At 46.4% G+C, this 16,161-nt stretch overlaps 1 protein-coding gene across 1 annotated transcript in view; it reads left to right on the forward strand.

Annotated features, from left to right (window-relative positions):
- LOC120909185 (zinc finger protein 692-like) overlaps positions 1 to 16,161 on the forward strand; it is a 159,476-nt gene that overhangs the window by 126,372 nt on the left and 16,943 nt on the right. Inside the window, exon 10 of the mRNA XM_040320904.1 lies at positions 9,912 to 10,026. Coding sequence (XP_040176838.1) covers positions 9,912 to 10,026 — 115 coding nt within the window. The remainder of the gene's footprint in view (positions 1 to 9,911; positions 10,027 to 16,161) is intronic.

Genomic DNA, 16,161 nt, shown 5'->3' on the forward strand with positions numbered 1-16,161 from the left:
GTATATATACTGCTGCATATGCTTTGTTTATTTTTCGTTTTTGAGGATTAGAAGTACTTTAATTTAGGTCAAAGTGTATCAGTGTGGAGTTAGCTGAGACAAATTTACAGTCAGTTTGTATCTTTTTACCATGGCACTGTGTCAGTGGGAGACATGCCCATTACTATGTCTAAGATATGCATGTGTCTAAAATGAGAAAAAATATATATCTTAATTGTGCAGTACAAAACACACATTCCATTCATTAAAGCTAAAATTCCAGATATTAAAAAACAAATAAATGCAGTTATGTATATATTTTTTAAATCAAAACAGTGTTTATTGAGCATAGAAAGTATATAAACATACGGGTGAATAGTGCAACAGGCACTACAATTCTGAATCAATCCACTTGACATACATAAAGACATGACATAAATCAGTAAAGGTGTTTGCATAGTACAGTCTGTTGGGTAGCTTAATCAGTGCGAGGCCGGGGGGGGGGGGGGGGTGCATGAGGGGACAGTGGGGCTACCAGAGAGAAGTGTGTCTAGTTTTCTGCGTCACAGATGGAGGCATCCTCCAGCAATCTATCCCATATTTTATGGTATTTGTTAGGGCAACCCTGTGGATATAGAGTATTTTTTTGTAGGGGAGAGTGTTGTTGATGGCTCTTATCCATTGCTGTAGTGTAGGGGGGGGGGGGGTCCCCCTCTTACACGTCTTGGCGATCTGCAGTCTGGTAAGGAATAATGTTTCTTGCGAGAATATATTTAAGTATTTTTCGCCTTCAGAGACTGAGAGGAGCCCCAACACACACTGACGAGGGCAAAGGGACAGAGGGGAGCCCATGCGGTCATGGAGTAACCAGACCACCTGGGTCCAGAACCCCTGTATGGACGAACAGGTCCATAGTAGGTGGTAAAAGGAGGCATTGGGGTGGCTGCAGCTGGGGCAGTTGGGGTTTTGTCCTGGTTTATACTTGGAAATGCGGTAGAGCGTCAGATACAATCTGTGGAGGATGTTTAGGAGAAGTTTAAGAGAAACAGTTGTAGCGCCTGGTTACTTTTCAGAACCGGTGCTAGTGTAAATTTAGAGGGGGTCAGAGAGTTAAGTGACTCTGACCAGGTTAATCTGTTTAAATTTGGAGCCTCTGTCTCAGCTTTGGCTGTGCTGCGGGTTCATGCTGTCGTTTCTGGGGTGCTGATCACACCCCAGGCCGACAGGTGTCAGCAGTAGAGTCAAGGGTTTGGATGCTTCTTCCCGGGAGCCTATCAGGGGGAGGTTTCCTCGCTGTGCATGTTGGGGAGGGGTATTTATGGGGCAGACGCCATCTTCTTGGGCCTTCTTCCCGTGTGGCGTCTACCTTTAGGGTAACCATTCCACGCCCCTCCGGCAAATGGCCTTCCGGGCCGGGGTGTGCATGCTACGCAGTGATCTTGGTTTCGGGACCACATTGGCCTGGAGCATATGATCTGCCGCTGGGGCCCAGTGATTGACTGGGTCCCCAATCTGATGAAGGTCCTGAGCTGTCCGTCCTGTGTGAGGAAGCTGTTCGGTGGAGAGTCTGCCTGAGGAGTGCCAAGAGAGGCTGGTGTTCCAAGAGGGGCCTGACCTTCCATCGGGGACCAGGAAAACCGGGTACTGAGAGACTGGACGTTGGTCGCCTATCAGTCGGTAACCTAACCAAAACTACCTGAAGGAGATCCGAGTGTTGAATCTGTTAAGGAGGATTCTGGACCACTATTATCTCCATTATTTTAAACCATTGGGAGGGTCTGTGGCAGAGACTTAACCCCAAGTTCGAGTGACATTCTGGCTGCCAGGCTGGTGAGAGAGGCCTGTCCAGATGCGCTGTGCCCACTCTGGCTGGAGTGGTGAGGTAAAAGTTGTCATTGGAAGCAGGACTGTTTCCTATCCACATACACCTTAATCTGTTGTTCTCCATTTCTGCTATCTCTTCACTCTTTACCAAGTTCTACTGTTTTTACCCGGCTGGGTAATAAAAGCTTAGAAAAGACACCTGTTATGTGGACATTCCATTTACTACACTCTCATCAAGTACCCTAGACGGTGGATAAATAGAGGTAACGTGCCACCCAAAACAAACCAGCAGCTCCTTTGGGGGTAAGTGCTACACAGTGTTACAGTTAGCGAGGGCTTCTTCCCAGTCTTCGTCCGACACAACTCCCAGTCAGGCTCCCATCATGATTTCAGCTGGTGGGCAGCGGTGTTTGCTGTGGTCATAAGGTAGGTATAGATTTGAGAGATTAGTTTTTTGGGGTCCTTTCCCAGGGCAATGTCTACCAATAGTGGGATTTTGAGGGCTAGGATGGAGTCCCTAAACTGTGTATTAAGTGCGTGACGGAGATGAAGGTAGCGGAAGAACATGTGGTTGGTTAGGGCAAAGTTATCTTTGAGTGTTTGGAAAGACTTGACCATCCCATGAGCTACAGCATGTGACAGGTAGATGATGTGCAGTTATGTATTTAATAAAAAATCATTACATGTTCTGTAAAGGCCACTAGTTTAAGTACTTCATTTCAACATCTTGTTATCTTCTGTTTAGCATCACAAAGACAGAGAGAGAGAGAGATTGAGAATACTTGGGGCCAATCATGTGTCCTGTAATCACATGCACCGATGGGGAGAGAGCAGAGAGATGACCTCATCAGTCTGTTGCTGTTCAGTGTCCAGTTATAGGTTGGGGCTAGGGACATGACTTAACCCTCCTGGCGGTATTCCCGAGCGTGACTCTGGGTGGATTTTTTGTGCCAAAATCGGTAACCCCGAGTCACGCTCTGGGTAGCTATGCAGAGCCTGCAGCGCGCGCTGGCTTACCGTGTTCCTGGATCCAGCGATGCCACCGCGCTGTGTGAGCGAGCGGGACCTCGCTCGATTCACACAGTGTCCTCCTGTGCCGACGATTTCCGTTCCCTGCGACGTTACGACGCACGGGGGTGGAGATCGGCGCCAAATTCAAAAAGGTAAACAAACACTATACAAACAGTATACTGTAATCTTATAGATTACAGTACTGTATGTAAAAAATACACACCCCCCTTGTCTTTAGTGGTCTGTCCAGTGCCCTACATGTACTTTTATATAATAAAAACGGTTCTTTCTCCCTGCAAACTGTGTTTCTTTCTCGTACATCACGGGACACAGAGCGGCATATTCATTACTATGTGGGTTATATGGAGTACCTTCAGGTGATGGACACTGGCAATCTCAAACAGGAAGTGCCCCTCCCTATATAACCCCCTCCCATAGGAGGAGTACCTCAGTTTTTTCGCCAGTGTCTTAGGTGTTGGTCATGGTTTAGCTTTGCCTCCACATCCTTGGGATCAAGGCAGGCTAACCGGATCTGTCCAACGGCCTCAGTGCTAAAGTGGACAGTATCCGGACCCCAAAGCCATGGGGTTTGCCCATAACGCTTCTCTTTTTAGAGAGCTGGACCCTGGGCCCAGGACTTAGAACCTTGGGCATCTAAAGCTCCTGTTTGCCAGGGTGCTATATGGGCCCAGGACAGTGGCTCCTTCATAGGAACCCAGGGCCTGAAGGTCTAGACGCCACCCACGGAGATGGGGGAAGATTGGACCTCTTGCTGTGCAAAAGTCCTGCGGCATGGAGCAGGTAAGTATTGGGGAGCCTGCGGAACTTGGTTCTTAGTAGATTCCCTGGAGGGAGGTGCACAGGGGGTCATGCCTGGGTATGCTCTGCATTGGCAAGGAATCACTATGTCTATGGTCAGAGACAGGATGATTCAAATCTTTTTCCCCCAGTGATAGGTGTCCTCCCTGGTAAGTGTTGTTTAGCTAGGTCTGCTGTGCTAGGTGTGGGATCTCTGTGAAATACAGGAGCCGTGTTTCCCATGCTAAGAGGAGGTCTGTGACCTACCTGAGGGCTTACCTGCCTGGGTGCTGCGCCGCTCCGTCCTCCTCCATGTGCGATGGCCCCCGCCGACGGGCGCGCGCGCGCGTGCCCGAGATATGAACGTTTTTTCGCGCCATTGGCTGGGGTGGGGGCGCATCCCTGTGGGCGGCGATTTACATATAGGAAGGGGAGGCCCTTCCAGTAGCTGCCAAAAGCTCAGTGTCTTCCTGAGTTACAGAGGAGGAGGACGCAGAGCGGAGCTCGCTGAGGCACCCAGTGGCGGAAGGAAAGATTACAGTCTTTTTCTAAAGAATAGACTGTCAAACCTACAGATAGGTTTCTTTTTCCTTTTTTTCAGCAGATGGCTATTGGCAATACTTATTAGGAGACAGAGTATTTTTCTTTTCCTCTTCAAAAAAAAAAAAAAAAAAAAGATATATATAAAAAAAAAGAAGAAAAAGGGAAAGTACTTCTGATCTCCCTTCTCAGTTTGGCCGTTAGTCTCTATCGTTCCCAAACCGGCAGATCCCCTTAGCTACGTCTGTGGCTGGGTGATAGCAGGTGTACCTCGGTATTGTACCATGGCTTCTGGGTCAGAGGGTACAAAGGGTGGGGATTCCCCCGCAAAATCCGAGGGCTCAGACACGGCTATGACGCTGCTCTCCCCACAGGACATATCAGGGCACGCCCTGATGGGACCTGGGGGATCTGGTGCTGGGGCTGGTCCAGTTCAGTCCAACCCCGGCTTTGTCACTGAGAGGGTGCTTGCTGTTTCTTTAGGAGAACTAGAGAAAAGAATGGCAAAAAGAATAGCTAAGGCTATTTCGGGTAGAAAGCGGACTAGGTCTCCGTCACCCGAGCAGGAACCCTCAGACTCAGAGATCCTTTCCCTAGGGGAATTGGATAATCCTGACGTTTTGGACCAGGGGGGTTCAGAGATCGAGGATCCGGATACTGAGGAGTCTAGTTCAACCTCCCAAGGGGAAAGTTTGTGGGTTCAAGCTTTAACGGACATGGTCCATGAGGCATTTAAGTTACCCATACCAGAACCTCAAGTATCGGCGGTTTCAGCTTTAGGCTCATTAAGAGCGCCTCAAAGCAACGCAGTTTTTCCGGTCCATCCTCTACTCGAGGATGTCATATTTCAGAATTGGATCAAGCCAGATAGAGTCTTTTTACCACCTAAAAAATTCTCTGTTTTATATCCTATGGAGGAGAAATTCTCCAAAAGGTGGGCGCCCCCGGCGGTGGACGCAGCCATCTCCTGTGTGAACAGATCTTTAACTTGCCCTGTAGAAAACTTACAGGTGTTTAAGGATCCGGTTGATAAACGCTTGGAAACATTACTTAAGGCCTCCTTTACTTCAGCAGGGGCGATAGTTCAGCCCGCTGTGGCTGCTATTGGAGTTGCCCAAGCATTATCAGATAAGACTAAGCAAATGCTTAAACTTATCCCTGCCCAACAGGCAGAGGAATTTTCGGATATACCCAGGGCTATACGCTTTACGGTGGATGCTATCAAGGACTCCATCCAGCAGGCGTCACGTTTATCCTTATTTCTAATCCATATGAGAAGGCTCTTATGGTTGAAGAATTGGGAGGCTGAGCCCCCGTGCAAAAAACTCCTGGTAGGGTTTCCCTTCCATGGAGGACGTCTCTTCGGAGAAGATCTGGATAGATATATTCAGACTATATCAAGCGGCAAAAGCACTCTCTTGCCAGTCAAGAAGAAGGCCCGAGGGCCCGCATTTAAGCGCCAGCCCTCCCCGGGGCAGGGGCCCTCTAATACCAAACAGTATCGACGGCCTCCTGCAAGATCAGGATTTAACAATAAGCCGCAGGGCCAAGCCACGGGGGGCAAGAAGCAGTGGTACCGCAAGCCTGCGAAGCCAGCCCCCAAGTCGGCCTTATGAAGGGGCGCCCCCACCCACGATGGTGGGGGGAAGGCTGCGTCTCTTTGCAGAGGTTTGGGAGGCCAGCATTCCCGACTGCTGGGTACGGTCTTCCGTGACCACGGGCTACAAACTAGAATTTCTAAAATTCCCTCCTCCTCATTACCAGGAGTCAAGAGTACCAGGCGACCCTGTGAAAAGAGCCGCATTGATGGCGGCATTGAATCATCTGCTATGCCAGAAGGTGATAGTAGAAGTACCAGTCCGGGAACAGGGATTGGGGTTCTACTCCAACCTGTTTATCATCCCAAAGCCCAACGGCGATGTCAGGCCAATCTTGGACTTAAAGGGAGTAAATGCGTACCTAAAGGTCCGCTCATTCCGGATGGAAACTATTCGGTCAGCTGTCGCCGTGCTCCAGAAGGACGACTTCATGGCGTCCATAGACATAAAGGATGCTTACCTTCATGTGCCAATTTTTCAGCCACATCAAGTATTTCTACGCTTCGCGGTGGCTCAGCGTCATTTCCAATTTGTGGCGCTCCCCTTCGGGTTGGCTACGGCCCCCCGGGTATTCACGAAGGTCCTAGCCCCAATCCTAGCCAATCTAAGGACCCAAGGGGTCACGGTCCTGGCTTACCTGGACGACCTCTTGGTCGTAGACCACTCGTCTCCTGGCCTGGAACGAGCAGTGGCCCTCACGGTTCAGTACCTCGAGAGGTTCGGCTGGGTCCTAAATCGAGACAAGTCAGCATTCCTGCCCACAAGGCAGCTGGAATATCTCGGCATGAGATTGGATACAGAACAACAAAAGGTGTTCCTACCCCTATTAAAGGTCAAGGCCATCAAAGAGCTAATACAAATAGTTCTAAGAAAGAAAAGGCCAACTGTTCGCCTATGTATGCGACTACTAGGCAAGATGGTGGCCACATTCGAGGAGGTTCCGTACGCTCAGAGCCACACTCGCATCCTGCAGGCAGCCATCCTGTCAGCATGGAGCAAGAGGCCTCAGGCCTTAGAAATTCCTTTGCCACTCTCACCAAGAGTGCGGCAAAGTCTATCTTGGTGGTTAAACCCTCAGAATCTCCTGAAGGGAAAGACTTTCAGTCCTGTGACCTGGAAGATAGTAACCACAGATGCCAGCCTGATAGGCTGGGGAGCAATTTTGGATGGTTGCACTCGCCAGGGCACTTGGGCAGCGGCAGAGAAGCAGTTGCCCATCAATATCTTGGAGCTCAGAGCTGCTCGACTAGCCCTCAGGGCTTGGACGTCCAAACTACAAGGGTTCCCGGTGAGAATACAATCGGACAATGCCACGGCGGTGGCATATATAAATCACCAAGGGGGAACCAAGAGTCAAGCCGCTCAGAAAGAAGTGAGCTTGATTTTCTTGTGGGCAGAAGCCCATGTGCCCTGCATATCGGCTATATTCATTCCCGGAGTGGACAACCTACAGGCGGACTTCTTAAGTCGCCAGACTCTGTTGCCGGGGGAGTGGTCTCTGCATCCACAGGTCTTTCAGACACTCTGCCAGAAATGGGGAGTGCCGGACGTGGATATCATGGCATCGAGACTGAACAAGAAGCTAGACAGGTTCATGTCCCGCACAAGGGATCCCAGGGCCTGCGGAACCGATGCGTTAGTTTGCCCTTGGCATCAGTTCAAACTTCTTTATGCATTTCCCCCGCTCCAGTTACTACCCCGCCTGCTGCGCAGGATCAGGGTGGAGCACATACCAGTTATCCTGGTAGCTCCAGCATGGCCCAGAAGGGCATGGTATTCACTAATCCTGAAGATGGTAGTGGGAGACCCTTGGACTCTTCCTCTACGGCCAGACCTGCTATCGCAAGGTCCGATCCTCCACCCTGCCTTACGGCATCTAAATTTGACGGCCTGGAGGCTGAATCCCTGATTCTCAGGGGTAGAGGTCTGTCTCAGAAAGTAATCTCTACCCTAATCAGAGCCAGGAAACCGGTCTCTAGGGTGATTTATTACAGGGTCTGGAAGGCCTATGTAGGCTGGTGTGAGTCCAAGCGATGGCTTTCTCGCAAATTTACCATCGATAGAGTATTAAGTTTTCTCCAGCTAGGAGTGGATAAAGGACTGGCATTAAGCACAATCAAGGGACAGATTTCAGCTTTGTCAGTGTGGTTTCAGCGGCCGCTGGCCACCCACTCGCTGGTTAAGACCTTCATTCAAGGGGTCTTACGTATTAATCCTCCAGTTAAATCCCCGCTTTGTCCGTGGGATTTAAATCTTGTTCTGTCAAGTTTACAGAAACAACCTTTTGAGCCGTTGGCTGAAATTCCTTTGGTTTTACTGACAAGGAAGTTAGTATTTTTGGTCGCCATAGTTTCCGCCAGAAGAGTATCGGAACTGGCAGCCTTATCCTGTAAGGAACCATATCTTATTTTACATGAGGACAAGGTCGTTCTCCGCCCTCATCCTTCCTTCCTACCAAAGGTTATATCCAGTTTTCATCTAAACCAGGATTTGGTATTACCATCCTTCTTTCCTAAACCTACTTCCAGAAAGGAAGGGTTACTGCATACCTTGGATATTGTCAGGGCCATGAAGGCCTATCTTAAAGCTACAGAGAAGATCCGGAAAACAGATGTATTGTTCATTTTACCGGATGGGCCCAAAAAGGGGCAGGCAGCTGCAAAATCCACCATCTCGAGGTGGATTAAACAGTTAATCACTCAGGCCTACGGCTTGAAGGGGTTGCCTCCTCCGTTATCATTGAAGGCTCATTCTACTAGGGCCATGGGCGCCTCCTGGGCAGCACACCACCAGATCTCTATGGCTCAAGTTTGCAAGGCAGCAACCTGGTCTTCTGTCCACACGTTTACAAAATTCTACCAGTTGGACGTAAGAAGGAATACTGATACAGCCTTTGGGCAGGCAGTGCTGCGGGCTGCAGTTTGAGACCCTCGGGTTCCGGGGGCTCCCTTTTGAGTAAAATTAAAAAATAATTTTTTTCTCAACTAAGTTGGATTTAATATGATTTAAGTATATCTCTAAATTAAATCCTTTTGTCTTGGGAAGATGTCTCCCTCCCCTCATTGTGAGCATTGCTTTGGGACATCCCACATAGTAATGAATATGCCGCTCTGTGTCCCGTGATGTACGAGAAAGAAAAAGGGATTTTTAATACAGCTTACCTGTAAAATCCTTTTCTTGGAGTACATCACGGGACACAGAGCTCCCACCCCTCTTATGGGGACCATTTTGGGAGGCATACTGCTTGCTACAAAACTGAGGTACTCCTCCTATGGGAGGGGGTTATATAGGGAGGGGCACTTCCTGTTTGAGATTGCCAGTGTCCATCACCTGAAGGTACTCCATATAACCCACATAGTAATGAATATGCCGCTCTGTGTCCCGTGATGTACTCCAAGAAAAGGATTTTACAGGTAAGCTGTATTAAAAATCCCTTTATTGTCCATAGCAACCAAAAGTGTCCCTTTATGTCAAAAATTGTTTTAGATCAGCTAGAAAACAGCGATAATAAATTATAATCACTTGCAGAATTGTGCGATAGCGATTTGTGGGGAAATTTGTCATAAAAAAAAATAATAATGACAGCAACAATTCTGCAACTGAGCAAATTTCAGTGATTTTGAGTTGATTACATTATTGAATAATTTTTATTAGAATTATATTATTATTTGTTATAATTATTTATTATATTATAATTTTGTTTTTAAAAAAATGTCATACCCGGGATGCCTATTAGACTCTGGTTTGGTCAGATTTAAGTGAGTTATTCCTAAGAATTACAGGCCTACAGTATAAAACGCCAAATTTCCTTGCAAATAATGGTACCGCTTTCAGCACCTTTTTTCTGAAATAATCATACGCCAGGGAGGTTAATTAAGATGCTTACCTGAAGCACAGAAAAGTCATGTCACCAGGCTGGCTGTACAGTCTTGCAAGACCTTGTAAATGTTTGGACTGGATACATACATGCAAACTCTTTGGCCGATAAAAGTTCCCTTATATGCATTTGATCTGTGTATTTAACTGTTTGCCTGGAGTTGAGCATTAAACACGTGGAAATGGTTTTCCATTAGTTACCTATTTACTCTGCACTGGTGTTTGTAAATGTTATGATCAATGTTCTGTGATGCTGAGTTGCTTTTCTCCATTGTTTCCTTTCAGTATCACCAGAAGTACCAGCACATGAATCAGCGCACCTTCTGTTGCTCTGTGTCTGACTGTGGGAAGAGCTTCAACTTTAAAAAGCATCTTAAAGAGCATGAAAAGAGACACAGTGGTAATCTTGCATTTTCATCATCACTGCATGTTATGAAAACTGGACAAACCACGAGAGCAACATGGAGGCATCATTGCTGACCTCTTCTAAAAATTCTATTTGCCTGGCTGGTATGGTGACTTCTGCATCATAGTTCGCAAAGTAGCTGGCCTGGAACAAATATGCAGATAAGGACTTCAGCAAAACAACTGACACTTTTAGAAAGAACTCTGCAATGGCATTGATTTTCTCTCAGAATTACCCTGGGAAATTTAGAAAAATGCATAAGAAGTGGGTAAAGCTAAACTCTGTGGGGCATCGTAGAGCCGCGTAAAATTGTGCGGGCGTAACGTATCTGATTTACGTTACGCCTCCGCAACTTACACGGGCAAGTGCTGTATTCTCAAAGCACTTGCTCTGTAAGTTGCGGCGGCGTAGCGTAAATCGGCCGGCGTAGGCCCGCCTAATTCAAATTTGGATCAGGGGGGCGTGTTTTATGCAAAACTACTGTGACCCGACGTGATTGACGTTTTTTCGGAACGGCGCATTCGCCGTCCGTGGAATTTCCCAGTGTGCATTGCTCCAAAGTGAGCCGCAAGGACGTCATTGGTTTTGACGTGAACGTAAATGACGTCCAGCCCCATTCACGGACGACTTACGCAAACGACGTAACTTTTTCAAATTTCGACGCGGGAACGACGGCCATACTTAACATTGGCTGCGCCTCATATAGCAGGGGGAACTTTACGCCGGGAAAAGCCTAACGTAAACGTCGTAACTTTACTGCGTCGGCCGCGCGGACGTTCAGGAATTCGCGTATCTAGCTAATTTGCATATTCGACGGGAGCGCCACCTAGCGGTCAAAAAAAATGCAGTTAAGATCCGACGGCGTAAGAGACTTGCGCCTGTCGGATCTAATGGATATCTATGCGTAACTGATTCTAAGAATCAGGCGCATAGATACGACAGCGCAACTCAGAGATACGACGGCGAATCTGGAGATACGCCGTTGTATCTCGGTTGTGAATCTGGGCCTGTGTTTCCTGTTACTTTAAATCATTTGTTTGGACCAAGCTGGTCCAAACAAACTATTTATTTAACTAAGTGTTTCACTGGCTCTAAGCACTATATAAACTGTATGTAACTTCCCATCTCACACCTGGAACAAAAGAAGAGTCAGCTTGAGTGAGGCTCAGCCACTCATAGGCAGCTTTGTATTCTGTGATTTTCCGATTCTGAGAGAGTGATATCATCAGCCCGCCTCTCTGCCCCAGAGGGCGAAACATTTAGTAACGCTACTGATATAGGCAGATGGCAGTGACTCATGCACAACACTGATACGTTGTAGTTTACACAAAACTATGGACCCCCAATGTAACTTTGCTGATTAGCCTTGCAATGTCACATGCCCTACCATAATCAGAAGTACCACATATTTCCTTCAGCTGTCAGAGCTGAACAGAGCAGTGGGGGAGCGAAGGAAAGGTTTATGTCAGGGTTGCCCAACCTTTTGAAGCACGCGGGCCACTTAAGCGACTTGGTAACCAGTCGCGGGCCACAAAGAGCGGAGCGGGTGGATGGCAGGTCCGTGTCCGCTCTGCATATGCAGAGTGGATACTGACACAACCCACTATACTCTTTTTTTCTGATGCACTGCAGTTTACCCGCACCGTGGGTGCAACACAGTGTACCTTTGGCTTTCCTGCACTTTGTAATAGACTTCTATTGTAGTCTGCAGGTTTGGTGCACTTTCAGAAAGCTCACCAAACTCGCAGGTAATAACAGAAGTCAATGTCTCAGTTGAGGTAACTCGCAGGTGCACTGCTCCGCAACTGTAGGTCAGTTTGAAAGCAGCCCAGTAACCACTGCAGAACAGATATTCCCATATATACACTGTGATTTTAGTAATAAACTGGCCTTTAATAACAGTATTCTATTCTATTCCATCCCAGAGCAGGAGGTCGCGGGCCAGAGCAGGAGGTCGCGGGCCCCCGGGCCACTACTTGGGCACCCCTGGTTTATATGAATGTGCTGCTGGGAAGAAGAGGGCTAAAGCAGCCCAACAGTGAGGAATGTTACTTCTTCTTTTTGAAATAATGGTGTGCATTTAAAAGCCCTTTAAAGGCTAATACCTTTAAGACAATTAGCTAGATTCAGAGAGACTTAGGCTGGCGTATCAGTAGATACGCCAGCCTAAGTCAGAATTTGCGTCGGCGCTAATTTAAGCGTATTCTGGTAACCAGATACGCTTAAATTAGGCTCAGATACGAGCGGCGTAAGTGTCTTACACCCTCGTGTCCTAAAGTGTAATTTTTAGGCTGACTGCTAGGTGGCGCTTCCATTGCGGTCGGCGTAGAATATGTAAATTAGTAGATATGCCTATTCACGAACGTACGCCCGGCCGACGCAATACAGATACGCCGTTTACGTAACGCATTAGCAGGCCTAAAGTTATTCCATCAAATAAATGGAATAGCAATGTTAAGTATGGCCGCCGTTCCCGCGTCGGAATTCGGAATTTTACATTGTTTGCGTAAGTCGTCCGTGAATAGGTATTTACGTCGTTTATGTCCACGTCGAAATCAATAGGCCCGTGCAGCGGACTTAGCCGCAATGCACACTGGGAAATGTAGGCGCACGGCGCATGCGCATGCGCAGTTCCAAAAAAAACGTCAATCACGTTGGGTCAAGCCTAATTATCATAAAACACGTCCCCTCAGCCTAATTTGAATTAGGCGCCCTTACGCCCGCCCGCTTTAGGCTACGCCGCTGTAACTTAGCAGGCAAGTACATTGTGAATCATGTACTTGCCTCGCTAACTTACGGCGGTGTAGCCTAAATGCCATAAGCTACGCCGCCGCAAGTATGCGCTCGCCATCCTGAATCTAGCTAAATGTTACACCCATTTGTAGGGTGTAACATTGGGCCTCACCCTACTGCGCACAGATCTACGAATACCTAAATTACAACTCCCGTCTGCGACCGTGGCAGAGAGACTTGTAGTTCCTAATGGAACACAAATGTGGTACTCGCTGTACTCATAGTCCATTGACATTTCCTCCAGCTCTCTAACTTTAAGTCCATCAGTATGGACAAGAAGCTGATGGAAAGGTCTGCAGGAGCCTGGCACTGCACCTGGGATACCCTGATCAGGGTTGCAACGCTAATCAGGTACCTATGCAAAAAAATAAAAATAACAAATGCGCATTTTTTTTTTTGCATAAACGTTTTACTCAACATTTGAAGAAATACAGAAAGAAAATTTCAAGTTCTAATTTCAGTACACAGTCCATCAACAATTCCTACAAAGAAGTAGGGGTAACTAACTGTAAACCCACAAAAGAGGGTACAACAAATTAAAAAACTTATCGATAATGACCCATGAAGCTGGAAGTACATGCTGAGATAACCATTTTAGTAACCAACATGTGAATATGGAGAGCATAAAGGTCATTTATAGAAGGGTTGGTAAGTAGGTTGTAAATATTATAAGAACAGCAGGTAGCTATCTCAAGGCACTCCCAGCCCTTCTATCCGCATCAACCCATAATAGGCTGAGGGTATGTAGACTTCCCTGACATCAGACGCCTCAAAGAGAAAATATGGGGGGAATACAGGGAGAGGGGGGATCAACAGAGGGTTAAGTAAGGATAGGGGGTGCGAGTACCACCAACTGTCATCTCCACTACTCTAATATGTGTAAAGGCATCACGCTAATGGCATGATTTGAGATTGTCATATGAGATCCAAGATCTATTTCTTCCTACAAGATATTAATTTGCGTCCTGCAAGAGCTCCTGATATAACCAAGAGCCTTGAAAGGTTGTCCAGGCCTCCCATGTGTCAGAAAAGAGTGGTATAAATCAGCTCCTCCATCTCTGCTATGCCATACGATTAAACCATTCATTCATAGAGGTAGACCTCCAATAAACTGGCACACACGGCCTAGCAGTGTTACAAATGCACATTTTTTTTCTGCACATGTATGTACATTTATAAGTTTTTGCAAAAGGTGGATATGGCTTTCAACAGCAAAGTACTATATTAGGTGCAGCATAATGAAGTGTCATAATAAAATCTAAAAATTCTAATACAGTTTATAAACAATTAATTTGGACATGAATATAATGTAAGAAAAACATTTCTGACATTCACAAGCATTTGTTTATGTGATTTCCTTTACTGGGTTACAACTGGAAATAGGTTAACCATTATTTGGGTTGTAGTGGTTTACGGGACAGGTTTAAGGTCATAGAATTTCAAGCAGCTGGAGGCTGCAGCTCATTCCTTTTCTAGCAACTTAGTTTTGCTTTCATTCTATTTATTTTCTAAGATGTTTTTTTTTTTTTTTCTATAACAGGACTATGAGAGCCAGGATTTTAATATATATTAACAAACGTCCTTACCCTAAATATTGGATGAGACCCTTATGAGTTGGACTAATGTTTCTGTTGCTAGGGAACACAAGAGCCGAGATAACAGACAACCCTGTCCAGTGTCTTGCAAGATTGAGAATGATTTAAAGCCCACATACTTCACAAAAGCTAATGGGGAATTGTAAAGATTTTGGATCCAAAAGAGAAATTTAGGGCAGAAGCCCCATTTTTCTAAAACATAAGAGATAGGGCCAGAATACAGAGTTGAAGGTTTTCTGTATGTCCAATAAGAGAAGCATTAGCAAGATATTTTGTCAGCGAGTAGGGCCAGTTTGCATATGTTGTCACTAGCTTGTCTGGTAGACATAAAGCCAATCTGGTTTTGATTACGGTAATTAGTCCCCCCTGTTTAATCCAGGCTCTGGATCCAAGAAATGCTTACTTTACATGGCCTTTGGGAGACAATGTCTATTGGATTCTACCTTAAATGCCAGAGATTGCAAGAGCACCCATTCTCAGTCAAGTTAGCGTAGTGCTCCATTTGAGAAGGTTCACCCCTCACTGGAGGTTAAAAAAGTTATTTTTGTTACTCCAAGTTTGCCAAGCCTGGCACCCAGTCTACCTGCATTGCTTTGAAAGCCGAGTCTACCAAGCCCCTCAAGCAAATTTTCATCGGTATAATGGTGTGCCCCTACTTTCCAAAGTGGGGGGACATCTGTTAGCCTTTGTGGACACTTGATCATAGCCACCTTTGAGTCAGTCCAATTTGCTTAGTTTCACTCCAGACCCATATAACACAATATTCTGCTTTCATGAGACAAGACTTGGACAGACCAAATCATCTGGCACAAATGAGCTTGGTGGTTCCAAAATCTAGCTCTGGAATCTGGGAAATCATTCCTTCACATCTTTTTGGGGAATATCCTTACAAAAGATGCTAGCCTGTTGGTACTGGGGAGCAGTCCTGAGCACCTTATCATGTTCTGATCAAACTCCTAGGACTCTGTTCACTTTGGCTTTTCCTGCTGATCTGGACCACTCAGCTGGAGGATCATCTAATTTTGATTCAGGTAAAACAACTCTTCAGCAGTGGCATATATTAACAATTAAGGGGGAAACAGAAGTCTTGCTGTGGCAATAGAGGTAGAATGGATCCTGTCTGGGATAGAACTTTATGTTTCAGCCTTATCCCCCATTTACATGTAGTGTGGACAATTAGCATTTGGGCCTAGGGGAGTGGTCTACCCCATAGATGTTACAGGTGGGGGACATCTAATGTCAAAAATCATAGCCTCCAGGTTCAATCACAAACTGGACAAGTGTAATTTCAGGTACTGAGATCCTCTAGTGAATGCAGTGGCTCCTTGGGGTCAGTACACCCTAATCAATGTATTTCCTCCCCCAAAACTCTGTCATTGTCTGCTATTGCAGGTTCGAGATGGAGGGCATTCTGTTGATCCTATTAGTTCTGTATTGGCCCAGGCAGCGTTTGCACTCTGACCTGATAAGACTCCTGGCAGATGCTAAAAGGGGTTGTATAGGTTTGTTTTTTATTTTCTATATAGGTTCCTTGTTGCAAGTGCACTGTTGGTTCACTTTACCTTTTCCTTCGATTTCCCTTCTACTTGTTTTTTTTTCTTTGTCTGAATTTCTCACTTCCTGTTCCTCCTTACTGAGGAGAAACAGGAAGTGAGAAATTCAAAGGAAAAAAAACATTTATAAGAGAAATCGAAGGAAAAGGTAAGGGAACCAACAATGCACTAGCTTAAAGGAACCTATT

Source organism: Rana temporaria, chromosome 8, assembly GCF_905171775.1.
Source record: "Rana temporaria chromosome 8, aRanTem1.1, whole genome shotgun sequence".
Lineage (NCBI taxonomy): Eukaryota > Metazoa > Chordata > Amphibia > Anura > Ranidae > Rana > Rana temporaria.